Source organism: Salvelinus fontinalis, chromosome 35, assembly GCF_029448725.1.
Source record: "Salvelinus fontinalis isolate EN_2023a chromosome 35, ASM2944872v1, whole genome shotgun sequence".
Classification (NCBI taxonomy): Eukaryota; Metazoa; Chordata; class Actinopteri; order Salmoniformes; family Salmonidae; genus Salvelinus; species Salvelinus fontinalis.
In genome coordinates, this window is record NC_074699.1 from 23,114,462 (window position 1) to 23,137,317 (window position 22,856).

General features: G+C 44.9%; 1 protein-coding gene across 3 annotated transcripts in view; it reads left to right on the forward strand.

Annotated features, from left to right (window-relative positions):
• The window catches only part of LOC129834579 (nuclear factor of activated T-cells, cytoplasmic 3-like), an 84,268-nt gene that overhangs the window by 1,101 nt on the left and 60,311 nt on the right, over positions 1–22,856 (forward strand). For 2 of the 3 annotated variants that reach the window (XM_055899691.1, XM_055899692.1), the window contains exon 2: positions 17,853–19,026. In XM_055899691.1, coding sequence (XP_055755666.1) covers positions 17,853–19,026 — 1,174 coding nt within the window. Of the gene's footprint in view, positions 1–3,650; positions 5,353–17,852; positions 19,027–22,856 lie in introns of those variants that run through there. The other variant, XM_055899694.1, reaches the window with a different exon arrangement.

Genomic DNA, 22,856 nt, shown 5'->3' on the forward strand with positions numbered 1-22,856 from the left:
ACGAATTGAATAGGTTTGAAACCGCAATGCCATGAACTTGGCAGCATTGGGAACGTCATATTGTAAGACACTTTACCATTCACAACTCTTCCATTTGTAATCTAACTTGTTAGTAACGTTAGTGGTCATGCAATCGATGTTGTTGATCATAATACTGAATAGAACTTAAAAAGTACAACAATTAGACATAAATAGCAATATAGTGAATGTAATAACATAGTTATTAGTATTACAAGCAAGCACATATTCTCTATTTTTCTGCTTAGTTATTCTAAATGACCTTCTCAGAAATTAAGAGGTTATTACATTAAGTAATATTACTCCCTTTAACTATTTATTTGTAATGCAGATAAATGTGTAATGTGTATGTTTAAATTAGAGTATTTGGTACGTTGACTATGCAGCTTGACAAAACACCATTACAACAATAAACAACACAATAAATTAAACTTAATTAATAAAGAAACTGCATATTTTCCAGTATACAAGACACCTCACAACCTAGTATAAACAAGTTTTTTTTTTGCATAATTTCTTTGGATAATTCTTTGGCCAATAAGTCCAAACACATCCAATAACACTATGTCACCCTGCTGCCATTTCAATCATCTCTACAGTTTGCGCCCAGTTTGCCGGCCACAGTGGCCCAAAACAGTATTTGATTCTCACAGATAGAGAGTCAAATACTGTGTGTGGGGGTTCATATCAGAATCTCAGTGTGACCAGGTGTGCAGAGAAAGAACCAGATCTGTGGAAGTCTGGTGATGCATCATGCCACAATATTCTATTTGTGTTTGGTTTGTGTATTTTGGACGGTTGTTTTGGAAACAAGACTAGACAAGGGGTTTAACTATTCTGAGACAAGAGAAGACAAGCAAGCTGCCATTCATTCATTCATAACCACAGATCTAGGAGTTCCATGCTATTTCAAAAGCATCTGTCTTTCACGTAGCTAGAATGCATGCTTGGATTCTGTGAAACTAAAAGAAGCACAACTGTTTTAATTCAAACCCTAAATTCAGTGTAGGGCGACTGCAACTTACATTTTATCTTGAAAGCTTGATTACCAGTTTTGATTAAATAGGGCCAATATCTGCAGAGTTAGACAGAGTTAAGCCTAGCTCTGCCCTTTTCATGAAGCTCTGGTAAAACTATGAATCCAAGGCTTGGCTAGTCCTTTCTCCTCCGCAATCAATTTTTCCCTAGATTATAAATAAGTCTAATTTGGAGACGAGTAGGGAAAAGTGAAAAAAGTGCTTTTGGAATAAGTCAAGGAATCAAAACGCCACTGTGCAAGTGGTTTTAATCTGGTTGGACTGTGTCCCTTGGAACGTATGGCTAGTGCCTGTTCACATTAATAACTGGAGTGTAACGCAGAGACACAGAACCAGAGTAACGGTGAGTTGAACGGTATGGCTCCAAGTTGAATTGCTCTCTTTCTCCTTCCTCCTCAGCCCTAGCCTCACTCACACAAGTCAGGGCTCGCTAGAACAACCTGGAACACTGCTAGTAAGCTTTCAGTCTGACCTACTCTACCGCAGTAGGTCTTATCTCTGTATAAACGTGTGACTAAGAAGACTGCACTGTGTCACACTTGGTCACTCACTCCCTCCCTCCCTCCCTCACTCATTCACTCACTCATTCACTCACTCACCCACTCACTCAATCACTCACTCACTCACTCACTCACTCACTCACTCACTCACTCACTCACTCACTCACTCACTCCTTCCTTCCTCATCAGTCCTAGCCTCTCTCTCTCCTTCCTCCTCAGCCCTAGCCTCTCTCTCTCCTTCCTCCTCAGCCCTAGCCTCTCTCTCTCCTTCCTTCTCAGCCCTAGTCTCTCTCTCTCTTTCTCTCACTCTCCTTCCTCCTTAGCCCTAGCCTCTCTCTCTCTCTCTCTCTCTCTCTCTCCCTCCTCCTCAGCCCTAGCCTCTCTCTCTCTCTCTCCTTCCTCCTCAGCCCTAGTCTCTCTCTCTCTCTCTCTCTCTCTCTCTCTCTCTCTCTCTCTCTCTCTCTCTCTCTCTCTCTCTCTCTCCCTTCCTCCTCAGCCATAGCCTCTCTCTTTCTCTCTCTCTCGTTCTCTCTCTCGCTTTCCTCCTCAGCCCTAGCCTCTCTCTCTCCTTCCTTCTCAGCCCTACCTCACTCACACAAGTCAGGGCTCTCTAGAACAACCTGGAGCACCTCTATTTCCTACATTTGTATTTATTTAGTTTCTTGAACTGTGCTGTTATGACTGTTCATCACAGAGGATCGTAATGTTAACAGCAATTATGTGATTGTATTTATTTAGTTTCTTGAACTGTGCTGTTATGACTGTTCATCACAGAGGATCGTAATGTTAACAGCAATTATGTGATTGTATTTATTTAGTTTCTTGAACTGTGCTGTTATGACTGTTCATCACAGAGGATCGTAATGTTAACAGCAATTATGTGGTTATTAATAAAGTAACTATGAACCCAGAGAAATAGCCCAGCAGATTTCCATCCTCTCAAATAGAACAGTACCTTAGTTACAGGTAGTGACAGACATGTTATTCTCAGTCACTCTCTGAATCCTGTCAGTAAGGTATGTAGTACCCAGCTGTTTGTTTACATAGCCTAATTGAATAGTGCAGGTTAGTGTAAGAACCATTGAGAAAAAACACATGAGCCTATGTAGTCTAGACCCACCCCATTTCTTAACTTTTCAGTCTGACCTACTCTACCGCAGTAGGTCTTACCACTGTGAATAAACGTGTGATTAAGAAGACTGCACTGTGCCAAGCTTGGACTTTCTCTTCAAAGGCTTTATTTGCATCGGAAACGTGTTTACATTGCCAAAGCACGTGAAATAAACAGACCTGAGAAGACACAAAACAACACCAACAAAAAACTATTCGAATTTAACAGTAAATATTACATTCAAAAAGATTTAAAATATAACATTTGTTATATTATCAGCTATGTACAGTTTTTTAGCAATGTGCCAAAAGTTGTAGTACGAATAGTAGGGGAAGATAGATAAATATTATTGGTATATCCACTGGTTGCCCTTTGATCAATGCCAATGGGCTACACATCTTGCCGAAGAGATTGCAAACTGAGGTATTTTGTCTAACAGATATGGGAGTTTATCAATGTTTGATATGTTTTGAAATTCTTTGTCAGTGTGATCTGTGGGAAATATGTATCTCTAATGTAGTCATAGATTTATCAGGAGGTTAGGAAGTGCAGCTCAGTTTCCACCTCATTTTGTGGGCAGTGTGCACATAGCCTGTCTTTTCTCGAGAGCCAGGTCTGCTTATGGCAGCCTCTCTCAATAGCAAGGCTATGCTCACTGAGTCTGTACATAGTCAAGGATGTTCTTAATTTGGGGTCAGTCAAAGTCAGTCTGTATAGGGCCAGATAGCATTCCAATTTGCTCTGTTTTTTGGTTGAGTCTTTCCAGTGTGTTAAATGGTTATCTTTTTGCTTTCTCATAATTTTGTTGGGTCTAATTATGTTGCTATCCTAGAGAAGATTCCCCTCAGCCAGCTGGTACTGGGGCTCTGTTCACAAACAGACTCCACAGAGCCCCAGAACCAGCTGGCTGAGGGGACTCTTCTCTAGGTTAATCTCTCTGTAGGTGAGGGCTTTGTCTCTCTCTCTCTCTCTCTCTCTCTCTCTCTCTCTCTCTCTCTCTCTCTCTCTCTCTCTCTCTCTCTCTCTCTCTCTCTCTCTCTCTCGCTCTCTCTCGTGATTTGTTGTTCAGGAAGTGATACATTCCAGTGAGTGCTGTAGTAAAAGGCATTAGCCTAACTCAGTCAATGCTGAAGGGTTTCCCCCCACTACTGTAGGCCTACAACAGTGTTGAATGGAAGAGGGAAAAACATGGACTAATAAGTCCTTCAAATGGAATAACAATTTGACAGAATGTTCAACTCTACTGCCAGGATTAAGCCTAGGCTGTAGTCTAAAGTAGCAACCTGTCATTTTGACAAGGTTATTCATTTAAAGGGTAAGGGCGTATTCACTTCTCACTGAAACTCCAGAGTAGTTGGGATAAACTATAGATATACTGTAATATGGTCCTTTTTTCCCTTATGATATTTAAGCAACAAACTGTAACTCTTTTTCTACCCCTACATGGTAGCTCGTGTGCTCGTGTGCTATTGAGCGAGGCTGTGTACAGTGAAAAGTGAAGATGTAACACCAAACCTTTTAGGAGCCTTTTGACCCTGTCTGCCTTCTCATCCTTCCCAACTGTCATGGCCGTATGACACAAAAGGTGTCATAGAGAAGGTGGCTGGAGGTAAGTAAGTGAGGGCCCATTTGGGTGGCAGTCTAGAGGTGGTGTCAGTGAGGGCCCATTGGGTGGCAGTCTAGTGGTGGTGGGAGTGAGGGCCCTATTGAGTGGCAGTTTAGTGGTGGTGGGAGTGAGGGCCCTATTGAGTGGCAGTCTAGTGGTGGTGGGAGTGAGGGCCCTATTGAGTGGCAGTCTACAGTGCCCAGACATGCCATGTGGGCTTTAAATTGCAGTGCAATGACAGAGGAGGAGTGGGCAGCTCCTCCCCCCTGTTGTTAAGGGGAACAGGGAAAGGTTCTGTCTCGCTCCCTTTCTCTTACCCTTTTTTGTCTTCTTTCTTTCTCTCTCTTCTGGTCCTTTTTCTCTCACATCCGGTGGCCTGTCTGGCAGCTCTGGGTCTGTCATCATCGTACCACCTCAGAGCTGTGCAAGCCTCAACAAGGACCATGCATGCTTCCTCTCTTTCTTCTTTTCTCTTCTTCTCCTCCCTCCCTCCCTTCTCACCCACGAAGGATATGGGAGACCACCAGTTATTTCAATTTAAGAGAGAGCCTGAACCAGACAAATTAAATCTCCAAATGCTGGCAATCTTGGCGAAAACTAACTGTAATCAGGTTTGATTTGGCGTAAGCTAGTACATCGGTTGACATGTTGGTATGTTGTAGAGTGGAATTTGTACAGAGTTTGATGTTGTAATGTAGTAGTATTGCGTCATAGCTGAAACCCAGTGAAGAAATCAACGAAGTGACAGTCCAAATTTTTTTGGGAGGAGATCTGTTGCTCTTGACTTCTAGTTTGTTCTTGTGCTTGCCCCAGCTTCATCTGTCTGGACTTGACTCCTGGCTCTGTCTGTCTCAGTCGTGGGAAAGACTGAAATGACATCGCTCTCATGGTGGACTATTTTGGGCTCTCAGAGAGAGTGATAGAGGGCAGCAGGCGGCAGGTTTCAGACAGCTCTGTTAGATCAGGAGTCCCCCAGCAGCAGGCAGGTCTGAAGCTGTCCAGTCCACAGAGCAACACCGCTTCACCGTTACCGTTTAACGGGAGCTAGGAGCAGAATAATGTTGTGCGCGATGTCAACAGGTGAGTGACTGTATGTCCGACTCCCAGACTTTGGCCAGCTGTGTGTGTTGTGGGGGTGTAACCGGCTCAGATGAGGGACTGGGTCTGTGTTGCAGGACCCTTATCAAGTGTGTCTGGCAGACTAACAATGTATCAAGTTATAAATTACAAAGCATTATTTCTCTAATTTGTGGAGTTTTCCTTTGTGAAAAATGAGTCACATTCAGGCCTATAACCAAGGTTAAACTGAGTGGTGAAGACTTAAAGCTGCAATCTGTAACTTTTTGGGTGACCCGACCCAATTCGCATAGAAATATGTGTTTTTGAGCTGTAGTTCTCATTGACAGCAAGTCTAAGAAGCGGTAGATCTGTTCTATGTGCGCTATTTTTATGCTTCTCCTTCTTAAGTTTCTTTTTTTGTGTATTTCACTTTCAGTTTTGTACACCAACTTCAAACAGCTGAAAATATAATATTTTTGGTTATGGAAAATACATTTCACAGAGATTTAGATAGTACAATGATTCTCTACACTATACTGGCTTATTTTGTCTCATAAACGGAAATTAGGCGAACTATGAGAACTTTAGCAACCAGGAAATGGCAGAGCAATTTCTGCATAGTGCACCTTTAAACATACTATGACCACTAACACTACAGTCTCAGCTGTTGTGTATTGTACTCTATGCAGGACTCCACGTGTTTAAAGTACATTAGGTATTTGGGGCATACTGTAGCCTGTCTCTGTTCAGTGGAGCACACAGCTTAGAGTGAGAGGGCTTAACAGTTTGGTTGCCAGCAGTGAACCCTGGTTGGATTCGTTAACACTGAGGATATGTGGGCTAGTTGGCCAGGTGGGTGCCCCAACCCCCTAACCCTCCAGAGTGGACAGTGTGGAGCTGAGCTGAGGGGGTCTGGCCGGGAGGAGCCCTGGTCTGGAGTGATGAGAGAGACGTTTGTTTCCCAGGGCGAGGCACGAGCAGCTATGTGTGGCATCTGTCTACTTTAAATTTAGTGTAACTGAAGCTACCACTGGCCATGCTACACTGTATAAACATGCGGGGAAGAAGAGAAAGTTGTTGAACTCTTGCATTTAGTTTCCCCCCTCCCTGTTCCTCTTTGAAGAGGCGGGGCATAGCTGTATTGCACTGGTCTCAGTAAGAGCTGCTGCTGCTGAATCCCAGTTTATTTTAGGCTGTGCCTGTAAGCCCTGTTTTAGTCAGTGGCGACTCTGCCCCATCTGTTTTGAGCTCCATCTTTCTATTTTAAAAAAAACTACTTTTTAGGGAGGATGCATGTTTTGTATGTTATTGTGACATTAATACGTGTCACGCATCAGTTTTCAAACAATGTACAACAATATATAAAAATAAATTGAGTTAATAAAGCCGCGTTTAAACTTGGTCTCGTTTTTGCTTTCTTGAGTAAGGCAGCTCCAAAATACAGGTGTTTCAGCCTAGCTCAGTGCTTTCTTTGGTGGTGGGGCAGCCAGCAGAACATATATGAAGCGTAGGGGTTGGTAATGTTCTCTAGTTGCGCCGTGAAAACAACTGGAAACTCAGAACTGGGAAATCTGTTTTCAGTGAGTTCAAGACAACTGGGAGCTCTGAGAAACGAGGTCCAACTGGGAAAATAGGTTTTGAACGGTCATCCAACTCTGAATTGAATGTCTGGAACTCGGGCCTCTTTCTAGAGCTCTAACCTGAAGATCACTGACGTCATAATGATTCAACCTTGTTTTTTTCAGAGTTCCCATAAATCCAGAGAATGCCAGACTTTGATGACAAAGTTTGATTGCAATTTTCCCATGAAGGACCACCGAAGTTAACTAAAAAAACATTATGAAAGTTTTGTTTTTCACAAAATGTGGGAAAGTTTGGGTTTGTGAACAATTTATGACCTTTCAACTTATTTCGATATGGTTTGATGTCGGTAGCCTGTTGGTGAGTAACACTTTGTGATTGGTTGGGGAAAACCATGCTATTTAGGCCTACATTTCAGTGGAGGTAATTTGCGTAACATGATGATGCAAGCCTTCTACAACTGTCTGTGTAGTGTCTAGTGGAGAGGGGGCCTTTGGTAATTAAATAGAAATAGCCTTGACGAAGCTAATGTGAAATATAAATGTCAGTTTGTCTATCTACCCTCTGGCATTTAACATGGCCTTGTGAGTGTGCAGAGAAAGATCTCGGTGAGTGTGCAAGGGTTCCCATCCACTTCACAAGCCCCCAGACAGAGGCAGCACGGCCATATCTCCACCCAGGGACACTGCACTTCCTTCTTACGGTCCCAAAGGTCCACCTCTTCCTTCTCCACTCCATAGTTGCACAATTTACTCTAAGAGCCAGCAGCTTACTGCTGCTGTTACAGTTGTGTAATTAACCTGAGAGGAGGGACATTATCACTAGGGACTGTGACTGGGGAGGAGAGGGGAGTGGAGGAGAAGGATGTTACATACATTATTATGATGATATTACATATTATATTCCTATTATACTGTATGATAAATAATACATATTATGATATGAGTCTGTTAAATGTTGTCTCAGCCCAGAGACCCTAAGGGATGCTGAGTTAGTGAAGGACTCCAAATGCAGTAGGCCTTCGTCTTCATCTACTCAGGTCCACCTTCAAGTTGTTTTCCAACTGACTGTGCGTTGAGTTTTATTTACAAGAGACAAACAAATATTGTAGTTGAAATTCAATGTGATTACTTAGCACTAAGAGGTGTGTGTACACATTCTGGGGCCGCCCCATCCTTTCACACTGTATTTTGGCAGTTAGATCATATACCTATTTAGTTCAGTCTCTGCTCTTTACCAGACTCACAGTTTACAAATGTCAACGCAGATTTCTGTCATGTACACAGTCACAGTTTTACTCTCACTCCCACACAGTATTTCTCTGCTCTGTCTCCCTTGCTTTCACTCCTCCCTCTCCCTAGCTCTCCCCCTGTCTTTCCCCCCTCTCTTTCTCTGGATCAGGCGCATGCACAGTCAGCGCGGACAGGCATATTGTTTAAATGTCACCCTGGCTAGGTTGTGCTGTGAGCAGAGCAGTAGCCACTGATGTTATCTATCTGCCCTGGGTTATTGCAGGCTGTTGGGCTGTGTTATCGTCACTACTGCAAAGGACAATCATCTAATGTACTGTAGCTAGGGGTCACCGCTCATACTGCCTGACCACTGTTAACCAATGGATGCAGCCTGGGTAGTTTGACAGTCAGTGACCAACCACGGTTGACTGTATGAAGCCTATTGGTACATAGGTGTCACGTTCCTGACCTGTTTTCTGTTGTTTGGTTGTGTTTATTGGTCAGGGCGTGAGTTTTGGGTGGGCAGTCTATGTTTTCTGTTTCTATGTTGGTTTTGGGTTGCCTGGTATGGCTCTCAATTAGAGGCAGGTGTTTGACGTTTCCTCTAATTGAGAGTCATATTAAGGTAGGTTGTTCTCACTGTTTGTTTGTGGGTGATTGTCTCCTGTGTCAGTATGTTACGCCACACGGGACTGTTCCGGTTTTTGTTAGTTAGTTCGTTTTATGTAGTCTGTTTTCCTGGTTCATGCGTTCTTCACGTTGTATGTAAGTTCGTGTCCAGGTCTGTCTACATTCGTTTATTTGTTTTGTAATTATTCAAGTGTTCGTCGTGTTCTTCAGTTTTGTTTATTAAATCATCGTATGAAGAGGAGGAGGAAGCCCGTTACAATAGGCAACTGGATAAATATATGTGATCTGAAAAATAGAAGTACCCAAGCCTATATAAAAAATGTAACATAACATTTCTGCAAAAGGGAATTCCCTGTCTTATGGGACTAATATTAACTGATTAAATGAGTAAACTAAAATGAGTTTAAATGCTATAGTAGGCTATATGAATAGCCTTTGTCTGTGAACCTATTGCACTGTTTTTTTTTTAAATTCAGGTGGCCACTGGGCCACTCTCAATGTTTATCCTTTAATGTTATCATTAAGCATGAGATGCTTTATTTATCTAACAAACGTGTTAGCGTTAGCTAAGCCATCCGTCAGGTTCATTGAGCCTCGACGGGGCCGGATGTCCTATTTCAGACCGTCAGTGCGGTCAAAAGTATGGTCTAGTAATAATAACATCAAAGTCCCACCAGTGCTAAGCTACTATCCTGTCAAATCATCTATCAAATAAATGGTAGATTAGACCTACCTAGAGCTGTACTGCACAAGTTATGATCATCACTAAATGGAGCGGCAGCCTAGCGGTTAGAGCTTTAGGCCAGTAGCCAAAAGGTCGCTGGTTTGAGTAAAATCTGTCACTCTGTCGATGTGCTCTCAAGCTGTACTAATATGGCTGACCCTGTAAAACAACACATTTCACTGCACCTATCCGTTGTATGTGACAATAAAACATCTTTAAAACAAAATATTTAGCTATTTTCTATTTCTATATAACTCCTTTGCTCTTTTTGTCTCTGTCTCTCTCCCCCTTCTCTCTTTCCCTCCCCCTCTCTCACACACATAGCCGACCTACAGAGTTCAACGGGAGGTTTGAGGCATCCCCACTCCTCCCCCTCTCTAGTCAGCTTTGAGGGCCACAGGTGTAGGCCAGGCCAGCCCTACCAACACTAATATACAGTACAGTATGCTTGCCGTGTGCGTCACAGCCTCTGTTTTAGAAATGGGGGCAGGTGGCCAGCCAGTCAGTCAGCCAGACAGGCAGGCAGCTCAGTTGTTGGATAGGCAGAACAGAAAGGAAGTAATTAAATGTGTTGTTCAGGGAGTCACTATTGTCTGATAATGATGATGCATCAAATCCAAGGCATTATTTGACCAAAATCCAAACCATTGAATAATGGTTATAATTGTGTAACGATGTGTAATTGAGCTATTACAGACGGTAATAGTTATACAATTGCATCATTAAAAAGCTGCTGCAAAATGTTGAGGGTAGATAGACGGCCTTTTACTGCAGTAAGTAACAGAAATGATGAGCTAGAAATGGACTGTTCTTTATGTTATTTCAGAGGTGGATGGATGGCTAATAGTACTCAATGCAAGTCCTGCTTCAGTCAATAAGTCCCCCACTGTTCCAGCCCCTGGCTCTGTGTTAGTCAGCAGCTCTTGAGGAGAGTAGAAAGGAGAGCCAGGCCCTGCACAAAGCCCAGTGTGCAGGGGGTCTAAACAGAGACGTGTGTCTAATCAACCTGCCTGGATACACAAAGGGAATCCAGGGTTAGGTTACTACTGTTACCTCCAGGCCTCACACACACTGACTGAGCCCTGTGTGGCGCAGGTGGCTCTGGAGGACAGGTAGAGTGCACACAGTGACTGAGCCCTGTGTGGCGCAGGGGGCTCTGGAGGACAGGTAGAGTGCACGCACACTGACTGAGCCCTCTGTGGCGCAGGTGGCTCTGGAGGACAGGTAGAGTGCACGCACACTGACTGAGCCCTCTGTGGCGCAGGTGGCTCTGGAGGACAGGTAGAGTGCACGCACACTGACTGAGCCCTCTGTGGTGCAGGTGGCTCTGGAGGACAGGTAGAGTGCACGCACACTGACTGAGCCCTCTGTGGCGCAGGTGGCTCTGGAGGACAGGTAGAGTGCACGCACACTGACTGAGCCCTCTGTGGTGCAGGTGGCTCTCGAGGACAGGTAGAGTGCACACACTGACTGAGCCCTGTGTGGTGCAGGTGGATCTCGAGGACAGGTAGAGTGCACGCACACTGACTGAGCCCTGTGTGGTGCAGGTGGCTCTCGAGGACAGGTAGAGTGCACACACTGACTGAGCCCTGTGTGGCGCAGGTGGCTCTGGAGGACAGGTAGAGTGCACACACTGACTGAGCCCTGTGTGGCGCAGGTGGCTCTGGAGGACAGGTAGAGTGCACACACTGACTGAGCCCTCTGTGGCGCAGGTGGCTCTGGAGGACAGGTAGAGTGCACACACTGACTGAGCCCTGTGTGGCGCAGGTGGCTCTGGAGGACAGGTAGAGTGCACACACTGACTGAGCCCTGTGTGGCGCAGGTGGCTCTCGAGGACAGGTAGAGTGCACGCACACTACCATTCAAAAGTTTAGGGTCACTTAGAAATGTCCTTGATTTTGAAAGAAAAGTTTTAAAAAATTGTCCATTTAAAATAACATCAAATTGATCAGAAATACAGTTTATACATTGTTAATGTTGTAAATGACTATTGTAGCTGGAAACTGATTTTATGGAATATATACATATGCGTACAGAGGCCCATTATCAGCAACCATCACTCCTGTGTTCCAATGGCACGTTGTTAGCTAATTGAAGTCTATCATGAAAAATCAGCCTTTTCCAGCTACAATAGTCATTTACAACATTACCAATGTCTACACTGTATTTCTGATCAATTTGATGTTATTTTAATGGACAAAAATGTTGCTTTTCTTTCAAAAACAAGGATATTTCTAAGTGACCCCAAACGTTTTGAATGGTAGTGTATGTACGCACTAACGCATGCATGAGTGCACGCACACACAGCACCGGTGTAGCAGCACAGAGAAAAAGGGTAAATGAAAGAACAGTTCATGGTGATGAATTTGTCATGTGAGAGAGAGGTAGAGTGAGGCAACAAGAGAGTGGTAGATCCCCTTACTATAACCGGAGGCTGTTTCTTAGGACAAGATGTGTGTCAGTAATAATGACCGGATGACCCTGACCCACTCCAGGGCAGGGTAGACCATGAGGAGAGCCTGTACCGGGGAAGGAGAGGAGAAGAGGCGTGGGCGGCCAGACCAGTGAGAATCCCCAGGCCTCCAGAGAGAAGGTGATGTCTGAGGCAGGTCGAGACCTCGGAGGCCTCTTAGCTGAGGCTGCCCGTCAGGTTGCCTGGGGATGGTGGACAATGCAACATGGATGACCCTGGGGTGTGTCACGGAGAAGCCTATCCTACATCACCTATAGCAAAACTTCTCTTTAACTCCACTGCCAGGCGATTTCCAGCTATTATTAGCTTAGGAACAGCAAAGCCTCTTAGGGCTCTTTATTTAACCAGATCGGCAGTCTGATGTTGGGGCACTTTTTAGTTGTGTATGACGCAATCCTCTTGCAGCCTGTCAGGAGTGGAGAAGAGAGGAGAGGAGCAGGGGCCTCAGGCCAGACCAGGAGTAGAGTAAAGCAGCTGTGCTTTCTATTCATTGTCTGGTTAGATTATGAGATGTTCAGATGAGATAAAGGAGAGTTTAACTCATCTGACCTCATGTCTTACCAGGAACTTTTCCAGAGGACTGACTCATATCTCGTATGAGGCTCTGTTAATGTCATAAATCATAGATCCATTAATTCAACCTTTGAGCATGTGGGTTGGTGTGTGTGCGCGCACGTGCGTGCATACGTGCGTGGGCCGGAGTGTTGTGTGTGTGTGAGGGAATTTTAATTATAGTTTGTTGATATAATAGTTCTAAAACAGGGACAGGAGGGTTGTTGTCATGTTGACCAGCTTTCTTAGACCTGTCTGATTCACATGCATCCCCGACTACCCTCTCCCCCTCTCCTCCTCCTTCCCCCTCTCCCTCTCTCCTCCTCCTTCCCCCTCTCCTCCTCCTCCATCCCCCTCTCCTCCTCCTCCGTCCCCCTCTCCTCCTCCGTCCCCCTCTCCTCCTCCGTCCCCCTCTTCTCCTCCTGAGAGCAGGTGGTGGGGGTCTGACACCCCCAGGGGAGCCCCCCTCACCAGGTATTCAGTGGCAGTCCAGTGAGCTAATCGGGTCTCAGAGGGGTGTGAGCACCCGGTCCACACCCGCTCCACTCCACTCCTCACTCCCCCATGTCTATCCCCTGCCTCCCCCCAGAAGCCCCCCCCTTTCTTCTCTCCCTCCCCCTTCTGTCTTTTTCTCTCAACCCTCCCCCTCTCTGTCTGTAAACCTCTTTCCCCTTCCCTCCTCCCCCCAGAAGACCATCCAGTGAGATGAAACCGTGGCATTAACAGGAGGGTTTCAGATCAGTCATCTGAGGAGGCTGGCAGAGCTTGTGGAGCAAGAGGGTTTTCACATCATAAAACATACATCTAATGAGCTCTTAGACTGGTCATGCAGAGCATTTAGACACACTTTCACTCACATACAGACTGTAGCCTGTATGCTGTATACAGTACAGTTTAGACTTCACAGGCCTTTCCAATGCCATGTGGAAGTATGACAATGATGAGACTTTTGACAATAGCTATGTTTCCATCAGGTTGGCGACCGATTTCATGCGAATATTCTAAAATCCACATTTTCCCACCAGAGATGTTACCATCAAATTGGCTTGTTGTGAGTAAAAGGCTGTGAGTGATGAAGTAGTGCAAATAAAAATGACTTGTGAGATTAAATTCTCATGTACCAAATGGGTTTCCATCGCATTTTCAACTCTACTGATGGTTTTATCACAAAAAATGTTGCTTTTTGTAGCGAAAGTGCCCCAGGGTTTCCGTTAGGAAAATGTGGTGCTGGACAATTGACCGGCGACATTTTAATTTACCGGAAATGTTGAGAAATTTAACATTTGTAACCTGAGTAGGGCGTCCACCCACGGTGCTCAGAATGACAGAAATCACATTTAGAATATGGTCATTCATATTAACAGAACAATGATGTGGTCCTTCTTAACAAATTCTGATGTTCACTTTGAACATGTTAGAATAACATTTACTTTTACACAGCCAACAAGACGAGTAACAAACAGCAAAATCACTAGCCAATGTCAATCTACTATAGTAGAACAGTTTAGTCTACCTATTCTTTAGTCAGCTTGTGGAGAAAGAAATAGCCTGTTCCTAACAGACTCTGGGACAGTTGTGGGACGATAGATCCCACATTCATACAACCAGTATGCTACATAAATACAACAACATTCAAATGCAATGAGTCTGATGCAACAGATCAGAACATTTAGCTTAAAATGTTAATAAACTATTATTTCTTCACATAAGTGCAGCCATGCGCACAAGGCAGTAGGCTACACGTGAATGTTCATTTCATAATGCAATCAGCAGGAAAACACCACTGTCAAAAGGGCACTTCACATGTGAACAGTTTCATGTGACAGAGATGAACATATCTGTTAGAGTGGGAAGGGCCCTATCTACATTTCTATCTGTCGCTTATTGTGGTACATTATTTTGTAGACAGTTCTTGATAGAATAAAACAAAGAGCCCTTCATAAGAACCAGAAGATCTTTAATGTCCCACTGCTGGGCAAATTGGATTGAGATCAGATGGCTTCACTGCTTCCTTTGTTAATTAACTCATGTGTTATGTCTGACTCTGTTCTAGCTGTATCTCTGTCAGTGGTCACAGACAAGACAGGGAGATGACCATTTCTGTCTGTCTCTCTCTGTCTCTCTCTGTCTCTGTCTTGTCTCTCATCATTGAGTGAGTGATGTTAATGAACTGAGCTGGCAGCCTGCAGTGTGGTAGGGTTGAGTATTAATTGATGGCTGGCCATGCCACCTCAATAATTTAGAACAGCATTTAAATGAGGGGGAGATGTACATTTACAACACAACAGGTGGCTCACACATACATACATACACACACGTACAACACAGTCAGCAGATAGTTTTTTCTCTCTTTCCAGCAGGCTCTTGGAAACAGAGAATATTCAGTTGATCTTTAATAACTGAGGTGTATTTGTGGACCCACTCTTGTTAATTAATATGCAATTGAAAATGCCTGCCTTGAAAGTAACCCCTTCTTAATATCTATGCATTTGGCAATGAATATTGGCTTCTTTGCACTACCATTGACAATTTATTGAATTGACTACATTTATTGAATTGCGTGGGAAACTACCAGGACTATCCAATCCTGTGCCTTTTGAAGGGTGTTGTCACGATACCAGTATTTAGATTTTGATACCAATACCAGTTTACTATCACAATACTTGATACCATCTCAATACCAAAACGACACCAAGGGGAAAAAGAAGGCGTATTAACCAAAGTCACAGAATGGCACTTGCTGTTATTACATTTTTGAATGAATGCATTAATGAGTCAGTTATACAATCATACAATCAATTTGGCTTTGGTAAAAAAAATAACTAACTACATGACAACATAATTGTAATAATTTATTTGAATGGAAAATCTCTAGTCTATTGATAAACTGGGTAATCCTAGGCCTATTTACAATACAGGTGAAATCATATTCATTAGGATGTGTGCATGCCTTTAGTTATTGAGCTTGTTTTGACTGATTTCATGGGACTGCAGATATCAAAACAATATGTTTCCCTTCCATTTGGGACTTATTTTTTTGTACTGATCAACAAAATGTGCATAGAAGAAGCAATCTCTTCTTTGATAAAAGTCTGTACTGTCTCTTTAAGACCAATGACGTCATATACACACACAGAGAGAGAGAGACAAATGCTCGAGCAAAAAAATATCTTGACTGGGAGAAACTGAGGCGGGGGAGATTAAGTGAATTAATAAAGTTTTTGCTGACAATAAGCTTTGAAATCAGCAATATTTTGCGTTATGGTTTGTATACTGCATGTAATCACAAACAAAGTACTAGGGTAGTGAATTGATGTTAGCTTCAGCTGTAAGCTAGCAAGGAAAGTTTGCCTACAAAGCTGGAAGTTAACGGTAACGTTATCTTCTTGCATTGTAAAGTGTTGTATTATGTAGCTCTTGGACATTGTTTAGCGAACAGTAATCAACATTTCTACATGCCGTTTAAGCGTGTTAAACTATTGTGCAGCGCAAGTAGTGATGCTGCCCAAGTAGTGATGCAGCCCAGACTCCCAGTGAGTTCCTCAGGACAGGCTAGTCTAGAGCTAGTCTAGTGCTAGTCTAGAGGCAGCGTACTCTTGTGCTATAAGGGGACTGCCCTGATAGACTTGATGCTCTCTCAATCAGTAGACGCAGTGAGAAACATTTGACAGAAGTACCAAAAGTAATACTAATTCTCGTACCAAATTGTTTTTCAGCTTCTAGTATCGGAAAAGTACAAACGTTTCAGTATACCGTGCCACACTACTTTTTTATTTTTTAATTTTTTTTAAACTTGACTAGAAAGTAACGGAACAACACAAAGTAAATGTGTGTGTTTTTCCAGATGCTATGGAGAGCTAGGCCTACAGTGTATGACTATCCAACCCGATAGCAGTGCTTTAGTTAGTGTATCCTCCCACATACTGTACGCCATGCCTTTGTTAGTGTGTTGTCTTGTCCTTCCTCTGAGGGCTCGGGGGGAGGGTCGAGGCGGCACAGTGCAGCAGGCTTTTGACCCGCTCTGTTGTCCTCCTCCACACACACACACACACCACATACATTCCGTCTATCCCTCCGTCAGTCAGATGCTGTCTCCCTCTGTCGTCACAGGATACAGCAGTCTTGTGACACTGACAGGCAGGCAGGGCCAGTGCGAAGCAGCTATGAATAGACTGCTGTGAGGGAGTGAGTGAGTGAGTGTGGGAGAGAGAGAATTGAGTAGGCTGCTCCTCTCCTAAAATGTCCCTTTTTGCAGTCTGAATCTGATATTTCCATTCATCTTTAGCTTTAGAAGACTGTGGTTTCTTAAATGTGTTGACGCACCGGATTTGTGTCTCTTCTCATAGTCCTTTCAAAGTGTTTTGTTTTGAAGAACAAGCTTTTTTGCGGAAAGTGTTTTGTAATCGAACAATAATTTCAAACCCCCCATTGCCTATGACATGAACTGGTGGTGTAAATATCATGATTATGTGCACCTTTGGTTAGTTTATTTGTACTTTACAGGAGAGCACAGCACAACTATGTTAAGTGATTTACACTACTGCTGCAACAGTAGTTAAAAGTGAACTGTATTTTCAAAAAGTTACATAGTTTCAATATTGCAAATTCTCTTCATCTTTGTACTAAGTCCTAATATTGAACAGAACTATCGAGTAGAACGTGACATGGGGTCCAGGGGCGTGTAGTGACGCTGTCCTGTGTTCGTGTCCCAGTTAGGTCCAGCCAGTTTATCAATAACTACAAATAGAGTGGTGTTGGTGTACAATAGGTTGTTTTCTGTGAGCCACCTATCCTTTGTGTGTGTGTGTGTGCGTGCGTGCCTGTCTTTGTGCCTGTGTGTGGCCAGACCATCACTGAGGCAGGGCCGATGTGTATTATTAGAGTGCTGGTGCTGCCGTGATGACAGGAGAGAGCATGCACCGTTGTGTGAATTTGTTTCCTGAGGAGCGATGCTCATCGGTTATCCCTCCTGGAACCATGCCCGTTTTCTTTCTGCCCGTCTAAACACACGCACGCACGCACGCACGCACGCACACACACACACACACACACACACCTCTCTCCCTGACTAAAGGTGTTAGTCAGGGAGATAGTGGAGCTGTTTGCCTGGGTCTTTCCTTATCACTCCCCTGGCAGTGCAGTGGCTCAGATCTCACAGGAATAGGGGTAAAAGTAATGTTCTGTTGAAATAAATTCATTTCAAAGGCATTGCCAGATCACAAGTATTAGCATCCTCCTCATATAATACAAATAGGTATTGTATGGCCCATAGAGCGGTTATTGTGATGGTGACTTATGGTTCTTTTTTTCTCCATCATTCCCTCTTCAGGTCTGGAGCCTGACGACAATACGTCGTTCTACATCCTCAATGTGGGCCAGCAGTCCGTGGTCAACAACCAGTCTATGGGCCAGTCACGCAATGGCAGCATGGAGTCTCACTCCCACTCCCAAGTCATCAGCTCCTCCCCCCATCAGCGCCTGCAGTCCCACAAGGTGTACGACCCCAACTATGAGGTCCAGGACAATGTCAATAAAAACAAATCCAGCCCTGCAGGTGGGGGTGGGGGGCCTCCCAAAGCCTTTGAGTGTCCTAGCATCCAGATCACGTCTATCTCCCCCAGCTGTCAGCAAGAGATGGACGCTAACGAGGACAATCTTAGAGGTAATGATGGGGACTACCACCATGGGGACCGGCCCCTGTCCAGGGACCACCTGTACCTGCCCTTAGACCACTCATACCGGGACTCAACTCTCAGCCCGTCCCCCTGCAGCTCCCTGTCCTCCAGGAGCTGTTTCTCAGACGTCTCGTCCTGCGAGTCCTTCTCCCACGTGTACGATGACGTGGACTCTGAGCTGAACGAAGCGGCCGCAAGGTTTACCCTGGGGTCTCCCCGCACCTCCCCTGGCTGCTCCCCTCACCCTGGGGTCCTGGAGGAGGGTCTGTGGGCTGGGCATCAGCACCACCCTGCCTTTCACCACTCCCACTCCTCCCACTCCCTGTCCCCCAGAGTCTCCCCCTGCCACTCCCCACGCACCTCCGTCACCGACGAGAACTGGCTGAGCCCTCGGCCGCCGTCCCGCCCCTCCTCACGCCCCACCTCACCTTGCGGGAAGAGACGCCACTCCAGCGCAGACATCTGCTACCCGGTGGGCTCCGTGTCCCCACACCACTCCCCGATCCCCACCCCCGAGCCGTCCCCAAGGGGCAGCGTGACAGAGGACACCTGGATAGGAAGCCCCTCCATGGGCATGTTTCAGTGCTGCCCTTCCGAGGCAGACATCCCCTCCAAGACTAGGAAGACTTCCCAGGACCGGACATGCTCCATGGGGGGGAAGGGGGACCTGGGCCTGGACGACTCTGGGAACGGGTCCCCCCTCATGGACTCTCCCCCGGAAGACACCTTGCACTCCCTGAAGAAGGACGGGCCAGGGGAACAGTTTCTCTCAGTGCCCTCACATTTCACATGGAACAAACCCAAACCAGGACACACACCCATCTTCAGGTATGTCACTTCCTGTACCTGCCCTCTCAATCACAGATAGAGTTGGAAAATTCCACAAACTTTCCCAGAAATGTTGGTTGGAGGATTCCCAGAATCAGGAGGGAATAAGCAGGGAGGGAATCCTCCAACCAGGATATCTGAATAACCAAGGGAGATATTTTGCAACACTAATCACAACTCATCTTTAGCTTTAGTCAGCATTTAGAAAGAATACACACTCATCAGAGTCATTAGTGTTACTAGGTCAAGGTAGAGTACATGAAAGGTACAGATAGGAACCTTTATGGGACCTTTATAGGATTAGTGATAAATGAACAAAATGTTCAGTAGCCTGTTTGATCCCGATAAGAGCATTAAGACACCGTTCGTTCTAGTATTTTATGAAGGAAGATTCTTACATTTAATCAAGTTTAATAGCAATAGATTACAGTTCACTCCTGGTTATGCAATGTCTTGGACAGTTGGGCAAGCATTCCTCAAATTTGAGCTTGCAGTCGGATATCCAGAGCTCCGGAGTTACAATTATGTAGCCTAATTGAATTGGAACAGGGGAACTACCCTGCACTTAGTCTGCACCTATCAGGGGTGCACTAGTATAATATTCTGTAGGTTATACCGGTATAACTGTGTCTGTAGGTTTGACTCCAATGCGCTCAAATTTTAGGTCACTTCTTTAGACCCACATGGGCTGAAACATTTAATGAGCCACAGAGACATGATGGCGCTGTCTGAAGTAGCACAACAGTGTAACATAAGGTTGTTGGTGCCTCTCTCTCTCTCTCTCTCACACTTTTCTTTGATAAAAGTCTGTGCTGTCTCTTTAAGACACATGACGTCATTCTCTCTCACACACACACACACACACACACACACACACACACACACACACACACACACACACACACACACACACACACACACACACACTCTTACTTACTTACTTACTTTTTATCTGGAAATCGGCGTAACCAGAAGCTCTTGATCGTCGTGACGCACTGACTTCTATCAGAAAGAGCGGGTTAAAGTTTCCCTTCTCTGCTCTCCCAATGTGTGCAGCAGATGAAGTCTCAGCCTTGTTTGTCTGCTCTGGCCCCTAGCGCTATAAATCAGCACAGGTCACATATGGCTGAGGGGCCACACCACCACCATCTAACCCAGCCTTCCTGAAACACTACAGTCTGGCTGCCCATTCACAGACACCTTCCAGAAAGGGGTCAACACTGTACCTTGTTATAGTGGTCTAATGCCCTGCTACAAGAGTACATTCATATCTAGGATAAACCACTATTTATAAAATGATTAGGTCTTTAGGACTAGAGTAGGCTTCCACTGTTGGATGTAGTGAGTGCTGTGACTGTGGGGTGATCTCTCCTGTCTGCTGTAGAAGGTTCTGGAAGTGTCTCCGCTAGGGTTGTCACCATGATACCAGTATCGCGACACTCAGAAGTATCGTGGCAAGAAAACCAAAAATTAAGCTGACATAATTTCTTATGACATAACAGTCCTATAGTAGAAAATAAAACCTTTTTGTAAACAACCATATTTTTTTTACCAAGGAAAATGTGGTATCGTAGTATCGCCACACTGGTATCGTGACAACCCTAGTCTCCAGTCAGAGAAGCTGTGTCTGGGAGGTGTTCTGCTGAACAGATGGTCCTGGCGTCTGTCTGCTGGGTGGCTGTCAGTGTTCAGTGGCTGGTGGTGGAGGAAACAGAGGCATGGCATGGGGCGGGGGGCTCAGACCTAACCATAGACATACATATTCAATACCGGTATTCAGGTTGATATGACATTTAGTGGGGCTAAGAAAGGCTTTATGGCTCAGCACACGCATACTCAGGCTGACTGGATCTCGTTCAGGCAAATTAGAAATAAGTGCACTCAGGCTATCCGGATGGCCAAAGTTAGTTACTTTAAGGAGCAGTTCTCTCGGTTAAAGACTTGGAGAATAAACCCTCCTCACAGCTGCCCATGTCCCTTAATGTTGATGATGTGGTTGTTACAGACAAGGCGCACATGGCTGAGCTCTTTAATCACCACTTAAGTCAGGATTCCTATTTGACTCAGCCATGCCTCCTTGCCCATCCAACATTTCCTCATCTCCCACACCTTCTAATGCGACTAGCCCCGATGCTCCTCCCTCTTTCCCCTGCCCCGCTACAAAGTTTCTCCCTGCATGCGGACACGGAGTCTGAGGTGCTATAGGAGCTCCTTAAACTGGACCCCAAAAAAACATCTGGGTCCGATGGTTTAGACCCTTTCTTCTTTAAGGTTGCTGCCCCTATCATCACCAAGCCTATCTCTGACCTTTTTAACATGTCTCTCCTTTCTGGGGAGGTTCTCATTGCTTGGAAGGCAGCCACGGTGTGTCCTTTATTTAAAGCGGGAAATCAAGCTGATCCTAACTGTTATAGGCCAATTTCTATTTTGCCCTGTTTATCAAAAGTGTTGGAAAAACCTGTCAATAATCAACTGACTGGCTTTCTTGATGTCTATAGTATTCTCTCTGGTATGCAATCTGGTTTCCGCTCAGGTTATGGATGTGTCACTGCAACCTTAAAGGTCCTCAATGATGTCACCATTGCGTTTGATTCTAAGCAATGCTATGCTGCTATTTTTATTGTCTTGACCAAAGCTTTTGATACTGTAGACCATTCCATTCTTGTGGGCCGGCTAAGGAGTATTGGTGTCCCTGAGGGGTCTTTGTCCTGGTTTGCTAACCAGCTCTCTCAAAGAGTGCAGTATATAAAGTCAGAAAATATGCTGTCTCAGCCACTGTCTGTCACTAAGAGAGTACCTCAAGGCTCAATCCTAGGCCCCACACTCTTCTCAATTTACATCAACAACACAGCTCAGGCAGTAGGTAGCTCTCTCATCCATTTATATGCAGATGATAGTCTTATATTCAGCTGGCCCCTCCCTGGATTTTGTGTTAAACTCTACTACAACAAAGCTTTCTTAGTTTCCATCAAGCTTTCTTTGCCCTTAACCTTGTTCTGAACGTCTCCAAAACAAAGGTCATGTGGTTTGGTAAGAAGAATGCCCCTCTCCCAACCGGTGTGATTACTACCTCTGGGGGTTTAGAGCTTGAGGTAGTCACCTCATACAAGTACTTGGGAGTATTGCTAGACAGTATACTGTCCTTCTCTCAGCACATATCAAAGCTGCAGGTTAAGGTTCAATCTAGACTTGGTTTCCTCTATCGTAATCGCTCCTCTTTCACCCCAGCTGCCAAACTAACCCTGATTCAGATGACCATCCTACCCATGCTAGATTACGGAGATGTATTTTATAGATAGGCAGGTAAGGGTGCTCTCGAGCCGGCTAGATGTTCTTTACTATTCGGCCATCTGATTTGCCACCAATGCTCCTTATAGGACACATCACTGCACTCTATACATCTCTGTAAACTGTTCATCTCTGTATACCCGTCGCAAGACCCACTGGTTGATGATGATTATGTATAAAACCCTCTTTGGCCTCACTACCCCCTATCTGAGAGATCTACTGCAGCCCTCATCCTCCACATAAAACACCCGTTCTGCCAGTCACATTCTGTTAAAGGTTCCCAAAGCACACACAACCCTTGGCCGCTCCTCTTTTCAGTTCGCTGCAGCTAGTGACTGGAACGATCTGCAAAAAACACTCAAACTAGACAGTTTTATCTCCATCTCTTACTGACAGTTGTGGCTGCTTCGCGTGATGTATTGTTGTTTCTACCCTCTTGCCCTTAGTACTGTTGTCTGTGCCCAATAATGTTTGTACCATGTTTTGTGCTGCTGCCATGTTGTTTTGCTACCTTGTTGTTGTCATGTTGTGTTGCTACCATG